General features: G+C 38.9%; 2 protein-coding genes across 19 annotated transcripts in view; one reads left to right on the top strand and one right to left on the bottom strand.

Annotated features, from left to right (window-relative positions):
- The first annotated feature begins 500 nt into the window (after positions 1-500).
- skp1 (S-phase kinase-associated protein 1) lies at positions 501-3,894 on the top strand. Its single transcript, XM_086176912.1, has 6 exons — positions 501-624; positions 1,383-1,482; positions 1,592-1,665; positions 1,984-2,127; positions 3,182-3,322; positions 3,472-3,894. Exons 2-6 carry the CDS (start codon positions 1,386-1,388, stop codon positions 3,505-3,507), a joined length of 492 nt encoding a protein of 163 aa, XP_086033038.1. The 5' UTR covers positions 501-624; positions 1,383-1,385; the 3' UTR covers positions 3,508-3,894.
- Positions 3,895-4,628: 734 nt separating this feature from the next.
- tcf7 (transcription factor 7) overlaps positions 4,629-26,407 on the bottom strand; it is a 62,378-nt gene continuing 40,599 nt past the window's right edge. For 2 of the 18 annotated variants that reach the window (XM_086176894.1, XM_086176893.1), the window contains exons 6-13: positions 22,394-22,483; positions 20,513-20,632; positions 19,821-19,983; positions 19,570-19,677; positions 18,373-18,420; positions 13,527-13,575; positions 12,610-12,682; positions 4,629-6,297 (exon numbers count right to left, since the gene is read on the bottom strand). In XM_086176894.1, the coding sequence (XP_086033020.1) occupies positions 5,907-6,297; positions 12,610-12,682; positions 13,527-13,575; positions 18,373-18,420; positions 19,570-19,677; positions 19,821-19,983; positions 20,513-20,632; positions 22,394-22,483 (1,042 nt within the window). In that variant the 3' untranslated portion in view covers positions 4,629-5,906. Of the gene's footprint in view, positions 6,322-12,609; positions 12,683-13,526; positions 13,576-18,372; positions 18,421-19,569; positions 19,678-19,820; positions 19,984-20,512; positions 20,633-22,393; positions 22,484-26,407 lie in introns of all 18 variants that reach the window. The other 16 variants (XM_086176897.1, XM_086176896.1, XM_086176900.1 and 13 more) reach the window with 11 other exon arrangements.

The raw sequence follows: 26,407 nt of genomic DNA on the forward strand, positions 1-26,407 counted from the left end.
ACCAGCGATGTTGTATGGCCTAGAAGCAGTTCCAATAACAAAAAGACAGTAGCAGAGCTAGACTTTGCAGCAATGAAAATTCTAAGGTTCTCTTTGGGAGTGACCAAGATGGTCAGGAATGGATCAGGAATGAGTCTATCAGAGGGACTGCTCATGTTAGATGTTTTGGAGAGAAGGTCAGAGAAGCCAGATGGTTTGGTCATGCACAAAGGAGGGATAGTGACAATATTGGTAGACGGATGCTGGAATTTGAGCTACCAGGCAGGAGGTTTTTGGACGTAGTGAGAGAGGAGGATACAGAGAATAGGGTTAGATGGAGAAAGTTTCATCGCTGTGGCAACCCCTGACGGAACAAGCCGAAAGAAGAAGAAGAAGTCCGAAAGATCGTCCAAGTTGTAAGTGAATATTAATTTCATCGGGAAATGGTCGAGGGGAGTTTTAAATACTGTACGGCAACACCCAAACGGCCAATCCCTTCTCCCTCCAGCAGAGGGCAATACGGCCTATGTCCGCTAGGTGGCAGCCTATCAACCTCATCTGGACGGTGACACCCCAACTGTGTCCATTTCTGTCAGGCCCTGCGACCGAGTAGAGTACCATCATCTTCTGTGTAAAACATAAACGGTACGTAGTGTCGCCAATGGGCGTCTTGTATTTAAGATTTTTTCTTCACTCGACGGATATTGAGGTCAAATTGATGTCACAATGTGTTAACGTCTTTATCCTTAAATGTGGTGGCTAACAGGCCTAACTGACATAGCTGGGTCCTACAGTAACGCTCAGCCTTGTTGCTAGCAATGTGCATAGTAATGCTAGCAGTGCGGATAGCTTGCTGCATGATTAACGTTCACTCGTTTTCTTCATACTATGCTTTCTCGGCCGGCCGATTAAAAAACATCGGCGTACGTGACGCGGTTCACCCTCGACCACAATTTGTCTTTCTTTACGACGTAGTATTAGCCTTTTGGCCATAGTGCTACATTGTTAGCCTTACTGACGCGGAGTCTGCGACAGCCTGAAGCTGCAATGTTTTATTAGTTAGCTTCGCGGTAACGTTTGCGTTGTCAACAACTTTCTGAATCGGTCTTCCAGGTAACGACGCATTTCCCGCTGACTTCATATTATGCTCACGTTTGTATTCGTGTTAATGTTGCGCTTCAGTTCAATGTGAACACATACCTTTACTGTGTTTTGGGGGGCAACTTCACGATCGCGGTAATATTGTAACATCTTCCTGGACTTGTTCCACGATGAACGAGACAACGTTGAGCAGTGTGTCGTGTTATCATCATCGCCTACTACCAGCTTTCAATGGTTCGTTGGCGGGACTTATTAAGTTGTTTTAGAATACTATATTGTGCTTGTTGTTTCCATTTCCCCAGATAATGCCCACGATCAAACTTCAGAGCTCCGATGGGGAAATATTCGAAGTGGATGTAGAGATTGCTAAACAGTCTGTCACGATCAAGACCATGTTAGAAGGTGCGACCATTAACACGCTTCAGATTCTACATCCGTTTCAAGCTCCCTAGTTACATTTCTTCACGGATTCAAGTCTACAGTGCATAACTTGTATTGTTTTATGGGATAGATTTGGGAATGGATGACGAAGGAGACGATGATCCAGTTCCCCTCCCGAACGTGAACGCTGCCATTCTCAAGAAGGTATTCATATGTCACACATGTACACACCTCCCATTATGAGCTTATAAGAGTAGGTGGTTTTGTTTAAGGTTCTAGAGCTGTAACTGATTTAACCCGCTAATTGACAACGAAGGTGTTGAAGTACAATCAGATAGCTCAAAAGTTCAGTCTGTTTATATTACAAGTTCCAACTTGGGCTTCAGACCGTTTTTTTAACATTCTGCTACACAACCAAGGCCCACTGTAGGACTGGAAGAAGAGCACAGTTTAAATTTGAAATGCGGTACATCTATGACTTTTCTTGCCCTTCTTGGCTAAAGTCTTAATAATTCCCCTTAGGTTATCCAGTGGTGCACTCATCACAAAGATGATCCTCCTCCACCTGAGGATGATGAAAACAAGGAGAAGAGGACAGATGACATTCCTGTATGGGACCAAGAGTTCCTCAAAGTGGACCAGGGCACCTTGTTTGAACTCATTCTGGTAAATAGTTTTAACTATCATTATTTACTTTGTTTAAACTCAAAGAAGGCAAGTTTATACCGTATATTTTAGACCAAAGGCATCATCAGGCTTCATAGCTGTGGAATGCAAGCAGCTTAAAAACAACTATCGAGGTAACTTCAAAAATACGAAGTCAGTCACTGTGCAACTAAACTAGCCCAACGTAGCAGAACAAGTAAGACTGTTAAAAGAATGCTGTAACAAAAACTTGTTGATTTCTGTAACCCTGATGTAAATTACTAGTTTTATATGTAATACTCTTGACTCAAGAGGTTTAAAATGTTCTTATATGTCTGGCATTCAATGCTGTGAGTACTAAACCTTCAAAGTAATGATATAGTGATAAATAGCCAGTTTTAATTGCTAAAAATAATTTATCTAATGATTTATCAGGCATTTTTCAATTGCAGTCAATTAATGCTCAAAGTTCTGATACTGCTGCTATGATAGAAAATAGCTTTTTAACCCAACACTTAAACACATTTCTGACTACTACTTCTTAAAATCAAGCTCTGCATGAGACAAATTAAGGTAAACAAAAGTGCACAACTAAAAAAAAAAGACTGCTCAAGAGACAGTCATACATTTGGAAAAAGTTAAAATTATTTTTAAATGTATTTTTTGATCTGATAACAATTACCATGCGCTCAGTGTAAGTTAACAGCATAATTAGTGGTTAATTAGACATTATAATTAGACATTTTTTTTTGTGACACAAATTTAGATCAGCCAAGATTCATTGTTTCAGTTGTTAAAATGTATTTATTTTAAATATTTAATGTCAACAACTGACATCTGTTTAGAAAAATAAAAAGTAAAAATATACCAAAAATTAGAACAGTTGATGTTTATCCAGCCGCATTCTTGAACACATTCCTGGTATGTAGTCTAGTGATGTGAAATTTTTAGTAGCGCTGAATTTATTTGATTACTCATTTTCTGCAAATGGCTGTGTGTGTGTGTGTGTGTGTGTGTGTGCGTGTGTGTGTGTGCTGGTATTTTCTTTGTGTCACTGTTGTGATTTCTGCCCTAGGCCGCCAATTATTTGGATATCAAAGGCCTGTTAGATGTCACCTGCAAGACAGTGGCCAATATGATAAAAGGCAAAACTCCAGAGGAGATTAGGAAGACGTTCAACATCAAAAATGATTTCACAGAGGAAGAAGAAGCCCAGGTAATCATCCCATCCTTTCCCATCGTGTCAAAGAGCAAAATGTGCCAATACATGAAGAATTTTACGTTTTTTTCACAAGGCGAATCAGTCCAGGTTCAGTTTCAAGCATTATAGAACTCACCCACCATCCCTGTCTTTCTTGTCCTTAGGTACGCAAAGAGAACCAGTGGTGTGAAGAGAAGTAAGAGCGATGATCCTGCCAACCCTAACACTGAATAGGAATGTCTCTGCTAACTGGTTGCACTGGTGTTGTTCATAATTGTTAATATTTACATTTAGTATATTTAGACCCCCTACCCCTCCCCTCAGTTCCTTTATATCACTTGCATGATCATTTTAACTTGCCTGTGTGGTGTCTTTAATTTAAATAAAGGTCATTTTCTGTTTCCACCTGATCATCCTGTGTATTGATATAAGCACCATAGTTCTGGTTTTGCAGCTTTGTATCCTGAAAATTTAGAAAGCAGTCTTTTCATATTTTCCTGATAAATCACTATGGTTGTCTTTTTTTACTGGATGTGTTTTTCTTATAGGTTAATTGAATAAATAAAATGGCATTCTGACAATGGAAATGAGGGTGGATATTTTATTTTTGCTCTGTAAATGCATCCATTCTATGAAACTGTACCAAGGGAGAAGAAGGCTGGTAATAGAAAAATAGTGACTTTTAAACTTGAAATCATTTTAAAGTCCATTGAAGTTGAAAGTTCTTTGTGTGTTCTCGCACAATGCTGGATATCCCCATCCCTAATTCATGTCGAACTGAATTGGAAAACGTTTACTTTAAGTCTGTTGTTCATCATTAGCATAATCCTGAAGGAATGAATAAAGTGTATGACAAGGTTGGTGTTTGTCATTCTTCGATGAGCGTGACCTTTGTCTATTTCAATATCAAAATTCTTTGGAATATTCTCACACAAAACTGTAGATCTACTGTAAACATGAAAAAGGTATATAAACAACTTTAATACATCAAAACAAAAACAAGTTAATACAGCAGGGAGATTTGTAAGAAATAGGGGTCCCCAAGAACTAAAACAATTGACGTGTATCTTCAAATTTAAACTTTAATACAACAATAACCTGCTAGAGAGAAACCAAAGCTGCTGGAAAGTGTTTGGTTTGCCAGCTTGACAATGATACAGGAAATTCTCTTCAGCCAGTTTTTTCATTATTTCATTAACTGGAAAGATTGAAAAAATAATGTTTGAAGGCATACATAGTAACATTTGACATAAAAGGTAAGGACCAACACAAGAGTTCAAAACAATGTATTGCTTTAAAATAAAAAAACGAGACTAAAAGATTTTTATTTTTTTCACAACATAAAAAATTTAATAGGGAATTTCATCACTTATAAATCTTTACAACACATTGAAAAATAACCATACCGATTTGGTCTCAGACGAGTAAAGAGAGCTGCAAAATGGTCACTAAAAGAAATAAAAATGTAGCATCCCTGTCCTATACAACAAGAAATTGACAACCTAAAAGTGCCTAAAATGCATCATCTAATGTGAATTGGGATTACTTATGTCAATTCATTCTTCAACTGTTTGTTTCATTTTTTCCAGGGCTGCAGAAGAAGACATCATGGTGTAATTTGGGAAAGAAACGAAATGCATAAAATGTTTAGAGAAGGGATGAATTCACCATCTATTCGCTAACGAGGTGTGTGTCACAAGTCTGAATTTTTATTGCTCTGCTTGGATGGTTTCATCTAAATGAAATTAGGTAATGAGGGCAATATGTAAAGAATATAGAGGGGAGACAGCTAGAAGGCTTTTTTTTGTTGGTTTACATTTCTCTGTACTAAAAGTAACATCTGAAGGTGAGTCTTCTGCAACATGCATCTTAACTCCACAACAAGCCAGGTGCTTTGGAAACTTGAGAAGTCATGTTGACTTGATTTCCTATTATTCAGCCTCCACTGGGATTTCACCTGTAGGGCAGATTTGCCTCGGTAGTGCAGGGAGTATCCTGCATTCTTAAACTTTTTTTTTTTTGTTGAGGGGTGTGTGTGTGTGAATGATAGGACCTTCCTGAATGGACCAATAGACCATGCTTGACTTGACTGGACTGTTATCATCTACATAAGACATCCTCATACACAAAATAGTGTTGCATTCACATACCCCTCATAGACTTACATCGAAAAGGTATTAAAATAGAAGTTTGCTACCAAAAAGTGGTTTTTCTTTGAGAAAAAAAAAAACTCGCTAACATTGATAATACCTAATTCATAAAATTTAGCATGCATTTGTCAATTAACACCAATGACAAATATCTGGCACATCTTGTATTGTCAGACCTTTAGGTTTACAAATATGGTTGAATATCTGAATATTGAGTTGCTTTACAGTAGTTGGGAGAAAGAAGAAGTCTTGATCGAAATTTGGCCTTTAATGGATCCAGTGTAGTATCTCTGGTGATCTTAAGCCTCCCAGCCAAGCTCTGCATATATCTTTAAATCCAACTAGGGGCATAATGAGGCAAAGATGAGTGTGAAAATAAAGGCATGATTGAGATATTTTTGGTTCTCAGGGAAACTGAGGTGGGTGGATTTGAAAGGAGGCCTTCACAATCACTGAGTCTCTGTTAGGACTTTGAGAGAAAGTCCTGCAGCCTTGGAGGCTGACAGCACTGTTGTTGCACCATGCATCTGATTGCCAGACAGTTCCAGGCGTGAGTGTGTGTGTTTGGCTGTGGTGTGATTGAAGTCACGGCGTTTGCTGGCATACTGCTCTGTAGATAAGTGCGTGTGTGAGCGTGTGTGTATTGGTGGGGACAAGGGGAGCCGTGGTGAAGGGGAGGTTGGAGTAGGGGAGCATACAGGGGACAGAGGATGCTGTTGCTGGTATAGCCGGTGACGATTTAAGGATGGGGACAGGGGAGAGTCAATAGCACTTAAATCTGAAGAAGTTGGGCTGGGGCAGCCTCCTCCTTGAAGGTAGCGAATGCACTTCTTTTTCCTCCTAGGGACAGTCAGAGAGAGTTATCTGTGAATAAAGTGTGAATGGTAAACGTCAGCAGGCTTCAGCAAAGATGTAGCATTCACACTGAGGTCATCACCAATCAACAGATGTCAAATGACAAAAAGAAATATTAGTATAGGCACATTCATATACTGTATATGCTGAGTGCATGACTGATTAACTTTGGTTATGGGGAAAATTTACCAATTTCTTCCCCTGTTATACACAACCACTGCCCTGTAAAAAGTGAGTAAGACCTTTTACAATACTACCCTACTTTGAAATTTTCCCACTCTCAGACATATCAAGGCACATTCTATTTAATTCTAGTCTAGTTGGATTGAAGCATCCTAAGCAAGTTTATCATTGGATTCTGAATGAAATGCATAAAAAAATGCCTATTAGGAACTTAGCGGTTTTGCTGCATCACAGCAATTTTTTTCATAATTTTCAAACTAATTAATGCCTTGACTAAGTTTATTTGTTGGTGTATCAAGATGATCTCACATAATATAATCGTAAAATATTAACCAACGCCAACTACAAGGAATTAAGCACTTGCCAAAGTTAAATTTATCCCTGAGTCCTATCTGGATCCCCAATCCCGATAGGGCTTAGCATATGTCTCTTCTATTTTCTATTTTTCTATTTATATTCATATTTATTGATACGGTTATTGTTGCACTGCTGTGACAACGACTTGCCCCTATGGGAATCAAAAAGTACCATCTTATCTTACGGACATTTTTCTCAAGAGCATTCATGGTTTCCTACTTGCAGTAGATATGTTATAAAATTATACAGTCTAACCTTAAAGACCATAGATTTCAAAAAACACAAATAGTTGGTAGTTGGTTGACCATGTGGATTTTGATGTAATACCAACATGCAATTGCTAAATAAGGCAAGACTGCTCGCTTTACTGTCAACTTCTGAGTTGAATTGAGGGCATTTCAAAGGGCTCAGGTGCCTGCAATTATCCGACCCCACTGGGAGTTTGTGAAAAGTATGTGAAAACACTTCTTCACTTCAGGTGTCGCAGTAGCTATGCTGGGATTCCCAGGATCCTTTGCCATTCTTTCCTGCCTTCTGCTTCCCTAACTGCCTCTGCCAGACTTCATCCATCCATTATCTAGCACTTAGCCTATTTAGGGTTGTGAGGGATGCTGGAGCCTATCCCAGCTGTCATTGGGCGAGAGTTGGGGTACACCCTGGCCTGGTCGCCAGTCAATCACAGGGCCACGTATATAGACAGATAACCATACACTCACTTACTGATTTGGGCCAATTTACCAATTTTTTTTCCCAGTTAACCTTTTTGTACTGTGGGAGGAAACCGAAGAACCCGGAAAAACCCAGCACAGATATGGGGACAACATGAAAACTCCCTGTATACAGTGGACTAGTCACCAGTCAATCACAGGGCCACATATAGAGACAAACAACCATTCACTCTCACTCACACATCTGTTCAATTTTCCCAATTTTTCCAATGAACCTTTTTGGACAATGTGAGTAAACCAGAGACCAGGGAGAACATGCTAACTCCCTGCTAAATTGAACCAGTGCTCTTTGTAGTGTGAGTCAGAAGTGATAACTGTAATGTCCACTCTGCCAGAATTAACTCTGTCATTTCTGTGATGTTCTTGAGCCATGAGTCAATTATCTTGCCTGTGATGACTGTTTTCTCTAGTCTACCACAGTGAATCACATGCCCAAAAAAAGTAACTTACGCTTCTTGATGGAATTTTGGAGTGTCAGCTTGTTTTCTGTTTTGTTCACTATCAAGATGTAAGTCTGTCTTCCTGTTCATTGTATCTGCAGTACTCTCAAATAACATCACATTTCAAAAGTATCCAAGATCACTGGATTACCACAGCAGGGTAGGGCAGGTCTTGGATGAGGAACCAAAGAAAAAGGTAATCCTAGAAGGACGGAAAAACCTAGTGATCTCTGAAGCAGTGATAATAGAGTAGGAGTGGCGTTAGACCACAAGTGTAAGCACTGCAGGTGTACAACAAGCTGTGGTCAACAGGACTGTCATGCGGGCTGATGGTGAAACATGGCAAAGGAAAATTTAGCATAGTTTTCAGGGACATGTATGAAACCCTTCCCAAACTCCTGATCCTGCATCTATGGTACGAATCTGCTATTGTCTGCTCTAGGTCCAAAGCTGTTCATACAGATTGCACCACAACCAAGTCCAACACCTGTTGCCAGGAGTACTAGATACGATTATGTGTGAGGCAAAATGGGACAGCTCAACAGCAACACAGAACCACTTTCAGTTTGTGAAGCATGGCAGGAAGGAATAGTCCCTCCTGACCTTAACTGCAGGTTTCAGCCTAACATAGTCCTCCAGTCTACCATCACTATAAAATGTATCTTGGCCAAGTTGCCAATGGGAGGAGGGTAGACAAAAAAAGAAAGTACAAATCTGGGTGGAGGGCTTTCTTTTAACCATCCAGAAGAAGTTGTCAACAGTGGGCATCCATTTTGTGGGTTTTTAAGTCTCTTGGCATCACAGGCTCCAATCAGAAGACTCAAAGATCTGGCAGAGGAGGTGGGATGAGAGACTTTCTGGCTCCGGTACCATAGAAAAGGACAAGAAGTTGGGTAAAGACAGATCCTTGGGATGGCTTAAGGGCTGGCTTCATTCTTCATCTCCAAGACTGAGCATTTTTACTGATTTTCACTCTGAATCAAAAACTGATGAATCGTTTTGCTGTAATAACTTTATAGGCTTGTACTTCATGGCATACAATGAGACATTCTGTTTTTAGACCATTGATCTGAGCTGTTTATTCGAGAACATAGTTCAGTGGTGCTGCAATAAAACCACAAGGGGGAAGTATCCAGTACATAACTGCTGGGGTTGGGCATTGGTCTTAGTACATCTTGTAAAGGTTGCATCATGTTCATGAGTGAGTTGCTATGCAGCAATAGGATTAATTGGGGTTGTTAAGTCCGTGTGTGCATCATTAAGTGCGTGTGTTGTTTTGGGGACAAAGGTAAGAATTTGGGGGTCCACCTGAGTTGGAATCTGAATAGGTAATTTTAAGGGCTGTTATGTAGGTTATGTAAAAGAAAAGAGGTCCATTTGTTCACTATGGCTGAGGCTTGGGCAGGAGTAGCCAGGATCTGGTTTGGGTTGTTGAAATTTCCAGGTGAGTTGCAACCACACCTGAGGGTGTGTATATATTGAGTTTTCTTAGGAAAATCTCAGTACAGCATTGTAAGTACTGGTAGGTGAAAATTTCTGTCCGTTCAGTGCAGGTCTCGACAGTTAGACAAGGGTGGCTTCTTCGTCTTCCTTGTCTAATTCTCTTAAACCATTCTCTGGCCAGAATATTGACATTGTTGTCTTCAAAGGGGTGGCCCTTGCCCTTGAGATGTAAATGGTCCAGAGAGTCCTGTTCTGAAGTGGTAGCTCTCTTATATTGGACCATCCGTTTGTGCAGAGGTTGCTTTGTCTCACCAAGTATAGGTCATCAAAATCCTTAACAGATGCAGTAATAGTGATGAGGAACCAACTGCGAAAGTGTTGGTTGAAACACTTTGGCCAACAGACCCAACCTAATAATGGGATTCACTGGCGCCCTGCTGGACCTCAGCTTACAAACCACCAATTTTGTAGTACAACGGCTGCTTCTTCAGACAAAAGTATGGAAGTGCCATGGGCTCACAAGCGTCTCCCATAGCAGCAAAACCTATACATGGAAGAGGTAGAGAGCAGGGCACTTTGTCTCTTTCTGGGGCACAGTACTATCACTTTGGGTCAAGTATGTGGATGACATATGGGTTAAAATAAAGAAAAAGGTGGCAGTTAAAGTGGCATACTTCAACATGGTTGACACTCACATTAGATTCACTAAGTAGGATGTCATTGATGACAAAATGCCTTTCTTGGGACTCTACAGTACACAAGTCTACAGGACAGAGGCCTGGGCACAAGGAACTTCCAAAAACTGACATGCACTGATCTGTATTCATTTAACTCTTACAAACTTCTAGAACACAAACTAGAGGTCATCAAGGTGGGTGGAGAAAATCCTGACAAAGAATCTGGCTGAGGGAAGGAAACCAGAGGTTTTCCCTGTCAGAAAAGCCCTAAAATCCTGTGGCTACCCTAATTGAGCCTTTGCAAAAACAAATCAACTGAAAAAAGCAAATGAAACATGAGGAAGAAAGAAACAAATGGAATACTATACTACCATACATTGCTGTTATTTCTGAAAAACTTGGGAGGGCTTGTAATATCATCGAATACATTTCAATGATACATTTCAAGCCCCACAACACCATATGGCAATAATGAATGTATTCCAAGGACAGAACAACCTGAAACATAGTCCAGAATGCAGTGTATGCTCTCAAGTGAAATTACGATTGTGATGACCTCTCCATTGATGTGACAGAGCAACATCTGCAAATATAGATGCCCCAAAACAGGCAAGCCACCTCTTCAGGACAGGACCCCATAGTCCACTTAAGCACAAGGGCCATTCCAATGACAGCATTCTGGCCAGAGAAGATGGATGCTTTGAGATAGGGGTCAAAGATGCCATCCTGGTCAAACTGGAGACACCTTCACAGAACAAAGGAAGGGTTTTCAGACAGAAATGTTCACCTACTCATAATGCTGTACTGAGATTTTCCCAAGATACACATAATGGTATGCTGAGAGCTGTCCAAAGACAGATCAACACACACATACTCTTAGATCCATATGCACACTGAAACTCACCCAAAAAGGTCTCTAACCCAAAGCCTGTCCCAGCCACTTCCGCCCAAGCATTGGTTAAAGTGAACTAACGCAGCATAAACATTAGCCCTACAATTACATATTCAAATTCCAGCTCAGGTGACTCCCTTGAATTCTTACCTGTGTTTCCAATATGACACACACATTATGACGCAAATATTAACATTACAACCTTATTCAACCCTATGGCTTCATAACAACTCAGTCATGAACATAAAATAAAGTGGAACATGTCTTCTGATACTGTACTCTAGCAGAGAATGACATTTAAATGGAAGCTTCTTCTTTGCCTTTCAGATGTTCCCTTCATGGGTCCGCACAGTGAATCATCCTCCTCCATCTAACCCTAACCTCTGCATCATCTTCTCTCACACCAGCAAACTTCATGTCCTCTCACTATATCCATAAATCTCCGTTTTAGTCTTCTTCTGGGTTTCCTGCCTGGCAGTTCCAACCTCAGTATCATTCTCCCAATACATTCACTATCTTCCCTTCTGCACATGTCCATACCATCTCAGTCTGGCCTGCCTGACTTTATCTCCAAAATACTTTACATATGTCTCTCTGATAGACTCATTTCTGAGTCTATCTACTATCCTCACTCGCCTTGTACGCCTCTCTTTTCTGGCTGATAGTCTTTTATTTTTTATTGTAAAAACAATTATTCAATTTTGTGTTGCGTTCTGCTGCCTTTTTTGATAAACTAATTCTTCCACTACTTTTAATGGCGATGGAACATACTATTAAGTTAATAAAAAAAAAAAGTATTTCATCTCTTATAATATAAAACTATTGGATGGAAACTAACTATTGTGACTGATTTTTGAATCATCAAGATGCAAACTATCTGGGTAGTTGGGGTATTATTTATACAACTTATCCTGCACGAAGGGTTTTGTTGAGGCAGGGTACACCCAGGACCTGTACACCAGCTATTCACAGTGCTACATTTAGAAACAAACCACTCATCTTCTCATTCACACTTCCAGACAACTTAGATTCTTCAATTTACCAATTGCATTTTTTGGATTGTTGGAGAAAACCCACATAGACATTGGGAGAACATGCAATCTCCACACAGAAAGGCCCCAGCTGGAATCCAGTCAGGAACTGTCTTGCAGTGAGGTGGCAGCTCTAACCACTCTACCGCCATGAAAATACAAAAATACAATAAAAAATACATTTGTGGGTTGGCTTTTATTATATTTGCTTAAAGGCTTATATCATTTTGCAATGGTAGCTTGTGCAGAGCAGTGAGTTAGAGGCAGAGGGGCATGCAAAGCTCAGGCTGGATTTTCATGTATTCTGCCAAGGCAGATCAGACAAGAAATGGAAACTTAGAATTTGCCACTTAATCTAATGTTAATTCCAAAAATTAATGAACTTCGTCAGGTGTCAATGTAGATCTGCCTTGGAAGAAGTATTTTAATTTGGTGGTAGAAATGCATTAATGAATGGATGACTACCCAAAGGAGAAGTGAGCGAATTGTGGACCGCAGACATTCTGTACAATGGGGTGGGGGTCATGGTGGATGTCTGGTACACACCTGCAGGGGCCACACCAGTCCGTTTGTTGGTTGAGGCCAAAGCGGGCTCGGCATTTCTTAGGAGAGCCCGGGTCTAAGCATAATGCACAGCATGCAAAAAAGAAGCAAAGGCAAAGAAAAAAACAGGAGAATCGTTAGACATGAAAGACGGGTAGGAGACATAAAGAAAGAATGGGGAAAGGAACAGAATAAACAGAAACAAAGAGACACAAAAAGAGTGGTCTCGAAAGGAGAAGCATCAAAACAGTTGTAAATACAGAGAAAGAAATCAAGTCAAACAGTTAGTAGCCAGATACAGCAGAGCAAAACATTAACAGACCCACAGAATAAACAGCCAAACACAGACATCACTTTTTTTGAACAAGTCTGACATCCTGGTGACAAGCTGTTAGGATGCACTGAGAATGCAGGCAGACCCGGGTTACCTGTGACACAGTAATTAAAGGAGGTGTTTCCAATTACAGATCGAGCAATACATTCTAAGGGCCAACAGTTTACTCCTGTTTTTATTTCATTTATTTATTTATTTATTTTTTTAAACACAGCTCATTAGCAGTTTTCTTAAAGTTCAGTTATGGGTCAAGCTGCTTCATTTATGTTGGACTACCAGGGCCTCATTACTCTTATTGCTTTCCTACCAACCTTTATACAACAGCTGCCTGTGTGCCCTATAATACTATCATTATCATATTATATGATTAAAAGACAGGAAAAGAAAGGCATTTTTTTCACAAGGGATACAAATGTTTATAATGAAGGTTATGTGGAAAATGCTTTGTGCATGGGCAACAATGTTAAGGGACATCCCGCCTTACACATATCAGCAACACCAATGCAAAACTGATCTTGAACTTAGTCGTTATCAGTCTTTGTTTCATCCAAGACAAAGATTATTTTTTTTGATAGTGGGTGTTTACCTGTGTTGGAGTCTTGCTGCTTCTCCCGTTTTCTCCTCTTTTTCTTGCCCTGAGGGGAATAAAAGCTCAGTTGTAGAAATGAAGAATTTGTTGCAAACTTAAGATTTGTTTTTTTTTTTTTTAAGCAGGGAAACAATTTACAAAATCAGCCATGTATGGTAAAAAAATGAAGGTGCACGGCTGAATTGTGTTAGAATTTCTGACACATTTTTAGATGATTCTTGCTGGCTTCTCAGCTCAACATGCTTGTTTGCTGAAATTTTAACTGAAATACAGTGCAAAAGTCTTGAAATGGTCTGGATGTTATGAAGAACCTGAAACTGAAAGTGAGAGCCTTAAAGAACAGAGAAAAATGTTGCGATAATCAAAGGACAGAAAATTGAGACCAAAGCAGACATCTAATAAGCAATAAAAGTGGGACAAATTCTAGAAAACAAATGATGCAAATCTAATCCATAAAAACAGTTTCACAAAGGCTTCACACAGGTTTAAGAAAATAAGTCTTTCCTGTCCTTTGGTCAAAAGAGAGAAGAAACAAAATTGTAAATCATTTGTTCTCCAAAGTCACCTAACCTCGCTTTTTAATATCACCATAAACCTTTATACTTATCAGGGATGAAGAGTAAAAATGATAATATAAATGTCAATAAATATTTTGTATCAGCATACAGACACAAATAGATATATTTCAGTCAGTTGGCTTACCTGACTATCAGAAATATTTAATGTCAATAGAGTAATGATATTTGTATATAAGAATCCAAGATATTAAATTTGGTTATTTCACAGTAAATCCACCATTATGTAATCAAGTAATCAAGTAAGTAAGCCAGTAATCAAACGGAAAAACATTAATGTAACTGTGTTTATGCAGCCACTTCTCATAAATCAGATGATAACCATGCCTTTGGTATTATATCTCCTATTACTTTCTCAGCATTAATCCAGCCTATTTACAGGACTAAGAAATATTTTTTATAGTTTCTACCTTCATGGTAGAGCATTCAATACTGGAAATGTAACAGGGAGTTATGGCCTTATGTACCCTTTAGGGATGCTGGGCCATTTTATGAAACAGGAGGGAATAATAAGAGATAGATCAAAACAGATTAAAATAGTGATTAAATTGCTTATTTCATCTTTTTTAATGATGGAGTCTTTTTTTATTCAGGGAGAGCTGGATATAGTGGTGAGAATGGAATTTCACACCACCATCTGCAGTGTTCAACTCATATTTGCCAATAACCCAATGAAGAAATATTCATGTTCAATATGTTATACTCAAGCAAGGAACAAGTAAAATAAATTGTGGCCGTTTTCACTAAATAAAGGATAAGGGGGAGTGAGAAGAAGAAATAGGGACAAAAACTGCCCCTGGGTCTATAACACCATTTTGTTTCGATAGGGAGTTTTGAGCACAGTAACCATGAATTTTATCAGTGAAAATTCTGAAAGTATTTTCTAAACCCATGTGTTGCTCCACTCGTGAGGCTGACTGAATGGGTTACATCAAAGTTGCTCACAAAGATATGATCACAAAGCCTTTCCATTCAGCTGTTCTCTTTCGGGGTCGCCATAGCAAATCATCTGCATTCATCTCACCCTGTTCTCTGCATCCTCTTCTCTCACACCAACTAACTTCATGTCCTTTTTCACTCTTTCACTGTATCCGTAAATATTCTCCTTGGTCTTCTAAGTCTATTGCCTCGCCTCAGCATCCTTCTACAAATATACAGCATTCGCTATCTCTTTTTCCGCACTCAGTTGCTCTGGAAGTAAAATCCTTCACCTTCTTTATCACTACTGCCTGTAGTTTCAATGTTCTACCTGGGTGTCTCTCATTCACAAAAATACTTTGTCTTGCTGTAGCTTACCTTCACTCCTCTCCTTTTCAGAGTAGACCTCCACCTCTCCCAGACTTTCTTCCATCTATTACCTGCTCTTATTACAGATCACAATGTCATCTGCAAACATCATTGTTCATGGAGATTCCTGTCTAACCTCATCTGTCTACCTGTCCATGAACATTGCAAACCTGAACCCTGACACTGTCCCCACATCCAACTCCTTTTTCACACCTAAAACACACCTCAACACTTTCTTACAGCTGTCATACATGTCCTGCACCACTCTAACATACTTCTCTGCCACACCAGACATCATCATACAGTGCCACATTGTTTTGTCAGCACCCTGCCTTTTCTTGACCTACAATACCACAATGCAGCACCCTCTGTTCTTCACTATCATAATTCTTCTAGAAAATATTATATTTGTAATATTTATAATATTTTCTACTACTTTGTTAAATGGGTTATTAATTTTTGCTCCATTCTAGTTGCATGTCTCTCTTGTTCTTAAAAATTGGCACCAACACACTTCTCCTCCATACCTCAGGCATTGTTTCACTCTCTAAGATCCTGTTGAATGTCTAGTCAAAAACCTGACTGTTATCTCTCCTCGACACTTCCTTACCTCCAATGATCAGCCACCTTTCCATGCTTGATCCTACTGAGTGCCCTCCTCACTTTACCTTTATTAATCTCTGCTATTTTGTGGTCCTCTATGGTCATCTCTTTGGGTCTTCATTCTCTCATTTTCAGAATTTATCAATTCTTCAAAGAACACTTTTCATCTTCCAATCACTCTATCGTAAATCACCCAACCTGCAGCACATCCTTTCCATCTCTTTCTATATCTTTTTCTCTATGTATAAATCTGTCTCTCCCTTTTTACGGCCCAACGTATCATACAGGTTATCATACCCTCTTTTTTTGGCCTTTGCCAAAACTGCATCTCCTTGTACTCCAGTCTACTTTGTTCCCACTACTTCTTAGCTGACCTCTTCTATGTTTACACTCCTGCTCTTACTCATTTCACCACCTAGTCTCCTACCTACTTTTCTCCCGGGAAACACACCAAGCACTCTCCTATCTGTCTCCTTGATCACATTAGCGGCAGTTGTCCAGTCATCTGGAAGTTTCTCCTGACCACTCAGAGCCATTCTCAACTCCTCCCTGAAAGTTACGCAACGCTGTACCTTTTTCAGATGACACCGCTTTGTCCTCTCTTTTGTCCCCTTCATCTTCCTTGCCACCAGAGGCATCCAAAACACCAGTACCGTATCTGTCTAGCTAAACTTCTACCACTGCATTACAGTCACCAATCTCCTTCAGATTATGTTGCCTACACAAGGTGTTATTAACCTGTGCACTCCTGCCCCGATTCCAATCTTCCCCTGCTCTGGAAGAAAAAATCAAACCATTTAGATCCTTTTCATAAAATCTATCACCACATGTCCCTCTGTGTTACTTTTCTGGACACCAAACCTGCCCATCACTTCTTCATCATCTTCATCATCAACGCCACTCCACACCCCCCACAATGGTATAGCACCTCTGCAGACCCACCAGGGGTCAAGGACCACTGTTGAATACCTCTATCTATTCTTACACCTTCACTTTAACTTGGCTTTGTCTGTTTGTATCTGAGCCCATGTGAAGGTCGGCAATATGTACAGTATAAGAGAGGATGCACTAGTAAGGCTGTGTTAGTGGAACCTTTCATATCTGCATCACTATCTAAGGAACTTTGCTTCCTGTTTCGAAATCTGGTTTGATGAGGGTTTTTTTTTAGCCTAAAGAGAAGAACAATGTATTGAAGAACATTGTGCTATGGAATGGTATGTATATGTTTGAGGGACAAAAAATATTTTACTGTTCTTCACCAGAAGGGAATTATTTCCCTTTTTTTAAAATTTGGATGTTGAAGTTAATGATAAAAGACTCTCTTCTCAAGTACTACAATGCACAGTATGTCCATCATTACAAGCACTTACAGCAGGTAAGATTTAATATGTAATAGTATGAGCCCCGCAAACCATAATAATATTGTGTAAAAATGTAATCTCCAAGTACAGATGTGTGAATTTTGGAATTAATTCCATTAAGGACAAAATAAAAAGCACCTAACTAAATTTATACAACTATGATCTTAATTGACTTAAGCTGGAAAAAAACGTCATACACATGATGTTGCTTTAAGAATAGGTCTTTAAGGAGAATTTTTGAACCTTTATTTTGCAAAACCGCATCAATTTGTATTTTGCTGTGCTGCCAGCTTGAAGTTTTAAAATGAAATGAAAATAAAATAAAATAAAATGCATGAACAAACAAAATGTCAAAGCTTATTCTAGATCTTGCATAACAGATAAGCTGTCAAGGAGTTAATTTATGGCACTGCCAGGCAAATATATCACATTAACCTCGGTTTCATGCCTGCAAATCTGGAGAATCAGATCCATCAAATGAAAAGAGACAAAGTCAACTATTAAAGCATACACACGTCAGCTCTCAACAGGCAGGTTTCTCGTCTGACCAAAAAGCAGTCTGTAATTCACCCAGTGATGTCATTATGATTTTAAAGCCATATAAGCAGTCATTGTTGACAGACTAAACTGATAGTCAGGGTTCGTACTTTTAAAATGTATAAAAGGATGCCTCCCACCAGAAGTACACATTTAAGTAAAACATACAGCAGTGAGGCCAACCATGCGCCTCTGCTCTCTGTTAGTTGAACAAAAGGGGGTGATTTATTCCTCTGCGTGTTTGCAGTTAAGTTGAGGAGACAGTTATCACCATAGAAACATGCAATACCTGGTGAAATGCATTTGTGACTCCTTCAGCATTAGCAATTTCTTGCCTTGTTTGGCTGGCTGATGCGTGAGATTTTTGGAAAGCGCATGCAAACTTTGCACTGTTACCCACAATCCCTCTCATGCAGCTGTTCGACATTCCATTTTTTTTCCACCACAGAGGCATAAATCCACCCTAAGATGTATCCCTACCCAATCAGCTTTATTCTTTTCCCCTGCGACCCCGCTAAGGCCCGCCTCCTGCAAGAGTTCAACAGCAAACTGACAAGTCAGAGGCACATAGAAGCCCAGATACAGCACATCCCGCAATACATTAGACCAAAGGAGATACTCTTAAACACATGCTAGTATAGCTTTACGATCGTCTTGTATTCAGGGAAAAAAAAAAACTGTTGTCATTTGATTCTGTAAAGGGGCCAGGACTTTTAAGGCAGGTTTAGAGTAAATTTAAACTTTCTTCAGCTCTGACAAGAAAGGTCAGCCTCCTGGGAAACTTATTTAACTGAATATTTTTTTTTTTTTACAGGGGAGTCACACCAGAGAACAAAAAAGTCAAGTGGTTGGCTGAGTACCTATGCTTTGTTCAATCAGCACTAACAACACAAAAAATTAAATGCATAAATTAAACCATCAATGATTGAAAAAACAAATTAAAATAATATATGCCAGCACTATGTGCAGTCATTGAAGCTGAAAATGCCTATGATTTGTTATGTCAGACATTTAATGCTCATCAGCAAGATTGTGTAGTAGTCCCAGTAATATTTGTAAATGTATGCAGCGAGTGACTACATTTTTGATACATAGTCATTATAATCATTTTCTTCACTGAACCTCTTGATTAAATGGTAAAAAAAAAACATAAAAGGAATCCATCCCAGCAATGACAAACTGCTCTAGATTAACCCAAATAAGGTTTTCATACAAATTTCAAGCCACAAAGCTGCATTCAGAAGTGGAGGATGGTGCTGCGTCTATCCCTGCTTGAAATCCACTTCTCAGTTGACAGAGGGTTGCCCACTTTCTCAAAACACATGTGCCCTGTGTTTCTTATTATTTAATCTTAATTTCTGAAAAGCTTCATGAATATAAAGGCTGGTATCCCAGAATGTAGGCCGAATTGTTAACGAAAAAGCAAGTAATCACATCCTTGATGACCAGTACTTAAACAGCACATTTCCTCCATTTTAGTAAACATGCAAACCATTATACCTGAAGCAGCCATATGGCTTCTCATCTTTATGGAAAATGACTCCCTCTACAGCTCAGGTGCAGGCTAGAAGCTCTCTAACACGACTAAGGTTGTTTTACTTCACTTTTACTGACATTTCTACCAACTACCATTCATTAAATATGAGTACAGCAACGGATGAAAAGGAAGAGCCTTACATAGTTGTCCCTGGCAGACCAGGTTGGGTAGAGCTGCATATGAAGTTGTCTCTCCTTCCTGGCCAACTCATAGTACTTCGCCTGCTCCTCTCTGGTCAGCGCATGCCACTGGAGAAACATGCACACACACGTACAAATGCAACTTCTTTAAAAAAAAAAAAAAATCCCTCCAATGTTCTTCATGTGCGAAAAAAAACTGTATGACCTGAAAATGGGATTAGTAAAATACCTAATGTGTGTGCATTTCTTACCCTTCGTCCCAAAATCTGATTGATGGCGGCGCTCTCCTTCAATGTGCACTCTGCGATGACCTTTGCCCTCATCTCTTTCATGTACAGCATGAAGGCGTTCAGTGGTTTCTTGATGACCGGCTTCTTGGGCTCCTTTTCCCGCTTTGTCTCCACATGCGGCTTCCTGAGGGATGAGGAAACAGATTAAGTAGGAAAGATGGCTGAGGGAAGAAATTTGCAATTTCTTTTTCAAACCCTATGCAGGTTAGTGTAATAATCATTCATAGAGACTGAAAGGAAATATTAGGCATGGAAAAAACCAGGATTTAAATGTAATATCTATATTGCAATAATTAAATATGTCTTGTTTTATATAGTTGTGATAACTTCTATATTTTCACTTCAAAATTATATAGGGGAAATGACAAACATTTTGGCATTTTTTGTCTGTTAAAATACTGACATTTAAAATGCAAGCATTTTTTGTTTGAATGACCACTGTTTTTACTCCACTTAGTCAGCCATTTCAATGTAAGGTTATTCTATACATCCAAATTAATTTGCATTGAAGAAGTTTTGCATTTCATAGAAATTGTATAAATGTGAAAAAACAGGACAGTAACTGAGAAGAATAAGGCATTTGTTGTAAGGCCAGTACAGAATGATAAACTGTGAGGAGTGAAAATAAAACATATAGGTCAAATTATACTTACACATACATGCCCCTGTCATACTGTTCATGCTCCTGTTTGCCTGTAGGTGGAACTATTGCTGGGTGAGGGATGCCTGTCGGATGCATGCCTGATGGGCCAAGCATCAGCGAGTGAGAGAACCTGATGGAGAAGGAAGCAAATAAGCAGGGACAAAGGATACTCTTAATAATTTGAGTGTGTTATTGGTTGATGTCGGAGAGGATGTCGAGGGTCAAAGCAAGCAAAGAGCCTGAAAGCATTCAGAGGGCCATTTTTGGAGTCGCAAGGGACTTTGCATCAGCTTGGTGCATCAGGTGTAATCTTTACTGTGCTGTAATAAATCAGAAAAAAATATTTATATTTTCCAGACAAGTGTCCACGAGAGACTGGAAACTTCCAACTACGATGACAGTCGATACAATGAATGGAATAAAAATATCCTTATCATAGGCTTTAACCAGATGTCTCAGTTTAACCCTCATACTATGTTTAGAGTCAATTTGACCAATTTCACCCATTGACCCAATGGGTCAAATTGACCCTTAATATAATATGAGGATTAAAATATGAAAACTGGTGTTGGGCACTGATGTGTACTAGTAAGTTTACAACCACTAGAGGGCAGCCTAGCCAAAGGGAGCCAAATCTGAACTCCTAATATGAGAGCATATTGTTTCAGAGTTCCTATAGCCTTTACAGAGGTGGTTGGTTAGAGTGCGTTAATGTCCAATCTGATTTATTCTGATATTTGCTTTCACAAATAAAGCCAAAGGGTAAAGTTAGCATGATTTCAGGTTTATGGTTCATTTGTGAAAGGGCTTGTCTTTCATCTCTATTGTTAATATATTATGTCACCATCCAAATTTATTTCCAGATTTTCAAAATGTATCTTACAGAGTTTCAGTATTTGAAGGAAATGGTTTCAGAGACTGGCGGTAGCATCTTTCAGGTGGAATTAGCAATAAGCATGATCTGCTAAGTGAAGACAAAAAGAAAAACGGTTTCAAGTTGCTGTAAAAATATTCATATAATTTGTCTTAGCCTGCATTAGTCCACCACTTGTAAGTTGGACCTTGCTACACTAATCAAATTCAGAGGCTAGAAACAAAAATAGATAAGCATAGGAATCCAATGGCATGTCAGACTCATCTAGATTCACCTTATTGGAAAATGAAGGTAACATAGCCAATCATCTTATTAACAGTGAAACAAGAGATTTTGGTGTACAGTAATTAACGCCATTTGTTAATTAAGATTTATTTTGAAAATCACATTCCATTTAAAGGTATCATGCAGGCCTCAAACAAATCATATGAGAGGGGGTTAACTGCAAATGTCAACTAGCAAGCGCTTCTACAAGGACATCTGTCTGCTGCAAGCACTGACCTTATGGTCGGGAATGGTGGGGCGTAAGGACCTCTTAGAACGCATGTTAAGATGCTAAAATCACACTGGGATTGAAATACACGTTGGTAGAGTTTGAAAGCACTTTTGGCTTGTTAAAAGTCTCATGTTGTTTATTTACATTTGGTTTTATTTGATAGAGGTATGGATAGGATCATGAAGCATAATAAGCAGCAACAGAAAGGGAAATGTTGTGATCTTCAGATTATTTAGCATGTTTATGCATGCATGGCAGACTAAACTCAGCAGTAGCAAGCAGACTGACTTCACTGGTTTGCTTTTGCTTAAATTGGTAAAATACGAAACTTTTCCGGATCGGGGTACTCAGCCCACAATGGGATAATAGGTAGCCAAAAAGTCAGCTATCTCAGAGATCCATGGTGAATGGAAATCTCAGATTCTCTGAATATGCTTCAAAGAGAAGTTTGTTGATGTAGCGATGTTGCGTTTGTCTCTCTCAGCTTGGCCTGGCTTGTGCCTGCAAGGAGGCCATGGTACCTGGGATAGGAGGAAGCACTGCGGAGGTTGGAGGAGTAGGACTGCCTGAATCCACAGGAAGACAGGGTAGGAAAGACTGGCTGGCTCTGCCTGCCACAGTATAGCAAAGGGGACAAATGCCAACAGCTTTAAATGTAAACTTGCTGATCCTTGAATCGAAAATTGCTCCTACAGGTCAATTATATCTTATTTTCAATTAAAATCCCAATCAGGAATTCATTTACAGCTTTCAACTACTTTTTATTATGTGTTTATAGTGCTATGTTGAACTTATAAGTCAGTAATGGTCAGTTTATTTGCCATTTATTTCACGCCATAATCCACATAAATACGGGGGATCAAAATATCAAAAGAAAAAAGATGAACAGGAAAAAAACTCTGAGAAGGATTACAAATAATATTAAAACATTGTGGCCAGGTTTAAAGGAAAAAAGAAAAGACAGACAAATGGATGGAATGAAATTCACCTGAGCGAAAAATTGTTTTTAAGCGAGGTGATTACATATTTGGCATTTATAAAAGACAAAAGTATAGTATTAACCGGTAAATGCCACTATTTAAAAACATATCGGTCAGGTACTTGCAAAATTATTTACTTGGTTCAAATGTACATGCATGGCTTACACATTAAAACACATAGGTTGGGACTGCCAGGCAGGCAGTGTAGAGGAAGATCGAAAAGGAGATTTACAGATCTAGAGAAAGAGTACATTGTTAGTTGGTTTGAGAGGAAGTTGATTCATTGTGGCGATCTCTGATGGGCTCAGCCTAAAGTGGAAGAAGAAGATATACTGACAATAATCCTTTTGGTTTAGAGTTGTCTTGTCAGCTTTAATAGCGGGTAAATGGCAAAAAAATATGTGGTAGTGTGAAATGTAAACCTTTGAAGTTGAACTGTTCAGGCTTTTCACTAAACTAGGAAGGAAACTTCAAGTGAAACAGGTAATGGGAGCAGCAGGTGATCTGGTTGTGTTTTCCTGAAAGAGGGGCAAGCAAAATGATTTTTAGCAGGGTAAAATTAGGATTCATTAATGTGGATATTAGTGAAGAACAGAAACCTGGAACTCTGAAGCACTACATGCAGGTAAACGCATCTTGCATCTTGCACTCTGTTTCGATTCCTGGATTTTTTTTTCTCTTGCACATCAAAATTACCATGTTTCAGGTCTGTTTAGACATCACTATAAGTGCGTCAGCTGTCTACTTTAAGAGTCCTATCACTGTATTAATAGTCTTCTTTTTTGAACAATTAAACTTCTACTGAAATGCCATCTAACATGATGTGTGCAGAGTGGGGATGAATGTGGACAAGAAAACTATTTCTTAATCTTGTAGTCTGGTTGCTTTCCTAATTTTAAGAGTTATGGCTGGGGAGGCTAAAATCTATTTACATGAAGCTTCATATCGTCCATGAAAAATGAGTTACCCAGTCAAATTGTCATGAATTAATATTCTTAACAAAAGAACCATTGCCAATAAAAAGCAACAAAGCAAAGGACTGCCTTGGATAAATGGATATGGAAGGTTCAAGACTATGCAAACTGTAAAGTATGCTGATGGGTATCTGTGGGGATTAAATTATCTGAATAGCAATGAACATGAACAAACTATCAAACTGTAAGTAAAACTCTAAGTGTTGTCCAGTTCATTAAGAGATTTTGAGAAATTGGCCTTACTTGCTTCTTTTTTTGGTTTATATAATATACAAGTACTATTGCTACGACTACTAATAATAATAATCATATTTATCAGTATTGCTATTATCATAATTAAAACAATATGAAATGACCACTACAATGCATTGAAATATTGATACAAAAGATCAGTTAAGATATTGATAAAAGGAAAGGAAAAGAAATATTGTCAAATCTTATAGTGGCAAGTGGACTTGAGATTCTTTTTCTTGTAATTCTTGAAATTCAAGGAAAGGACTATTGGCCATGATCTGGATGACTGAGAACCTTCAAAGACATATTAAGAGGTACATTAAAATGAAAGATTAGCATTGACATGGCTGATTAGAGAACAGAAATGTGTAATTTTTAGACTCTAGGCATTTTACTTTTCTGTGTGCCCCGTGTGCCAATATCTCTTTTTAACAGCCAAAATTCGCGATTAACAGGCAAACAAATTACACATGTAAAAATGTGGCTTTCAGAAGGCACATCATATAAATAGAAAAATATGTTGCAAAACACTGTGATCTCCCATGGCGAGTCTCAATCAGCACTGTTGAGCACTGTGTGTCAGTACTCAGCTTACTAAGAGAACAAACACACATACTCGCACTCCATGGGAGGTACAGGGTGGGGGTGGGATGGAAGCAAGAGCCTTTGATATGTAGAAAACCACACATCTACCTCCTGAGAGCCAATACAACCCCAACCCCCTCAATGATTCATCCTAACATCTCAATGCACACATGCGGCCATCACACACATTTTCTTCATCTTTCCACCCCCTTACAATTTCAACTATGACCATTCTTTAGCCCCAGGATACAGTACTACAGTAAAGTCCAAGAGTAGGAGCCCTCAGTTGGGAAAAGATCCAAACAGCACTGGGCTCCATTCCTGTGGAACCATTCATGCTGTAATCCCGTTTTAATGGAGGTCACAAGACAACCCAGGTCAAGTGTTCTTCAGATAGAGGTGGTCTGAAAAGACAGTCTGCGTTTCATCTGGTCAGCTTGTACTAAAATCTCAGAGTCCATATGTCTGTCAATCATTTTTTTTTCCTTTATACCGGAGAATGACTCCACTGAGCCACTATTTGCAGTTGAAACATCAAAATCCTTTCATGGAGCAGCTTGAGAGTCAGTGACGTCATACTAACATCAGCGAGTATTCTCTGAGAGAAGATCCAGCCGGGCTCTGGTATACTAAGAATTGAGTATCTGCAATCTCCATTTAAACACACTGAAATGATTATAAGTAAAAGACAAAAATACAAAAAAAAATTAAGACCTATTGATAACTTGTCCATTAAAGAAACAAAGTTAAGTACTACCTGTGAATGTCTGCAAAAGCGGATGTATTAAGTTTTTGCCACCCAACACTAAATGCTTGAGGATGACTTTCTGCCCTCTTATTCTTTAGTTTTAGTTTCTGAATGTACCAATCAACACATTTTTCTGCCATAAAGAACTAACATAAGAGGAATTACCAATGTTCTACTCCACGCCATAGTTGCAACCTTCATTACTTAGTGATGGAGATTTAAACAATATTTCTGGATAATTTACCAACCAAAAACTGGAGATACAAAATGTTTTGTTCTTCTCTACCATCTCCTTCAGCCATTGTTATTGAAATGTGGCATGTTTGTGAGACTGATATGTCCATAGCATCATCTTTCCATATCATGAATATTTCCCAACAAATTCCTGTCAAGTGAATTAACCAGACAATAATAACTCATGGGACAAGAGGAGGAACCAGGGGATGAGACCAGGCTAGTCGTCGAGAATAACAGAAAACAAGCTTGACATTTAACTAATAAATGCTTTTGTTCCCCAACTGCCTCTTCCTTCTACAAAGAAGCATATTACAACGGCCAAAAACAAGAAAATAATCTGGGTTAAAGGAGATTAGCTGTTAATAATACTTGTAAAAATCCACAGTGAAGAGGTCTTACTTAGAAAAAAGGAACATCTGCAAATCAAGACCTAAGTAATATAGAGACACACACATTTCCCCCAGAAAACATGAAAGACAGACGTAATCACAAAAGCTAATGCACATAGAAAGTTTTAAGCTTCTATTCCAAATCTCCATGACATTTGATGTAAGTCTTTAACTGTTTCTGTAGGGGATTTGTCAAGACGCAGATACTTTAGTTTGTAATAATTGGATTTTTGTACATCCATAAATCAAGTGAAGCCTGGAATTAACAATGAACCAGCAGGACATTGCAAGCTCATGTAAAGGCTTAAGCCCATGAAAAATAAAAAAAATTGAAATGGAAACAGATGTGGCCATTATTCATGTCCCATATGGCAAATAGCTTATAATG

This window comes from Fistularia commersonii, chromosome 29, assembly GCF_037954325.1.
Source record: "Fistularia commersonii isolate RoL2024-O1a breed Wild chromosome 29, RoL_Fcom_v1.0, whole genome shotgun sequence".
In the NCBI taxonomy this organism is placed as follows: Eukaryota; Metazoa; Chordata; class Actinopteri; order Syngnathiformes; family Fistulariidae; genus Fistularia; species Fistularia commersonii.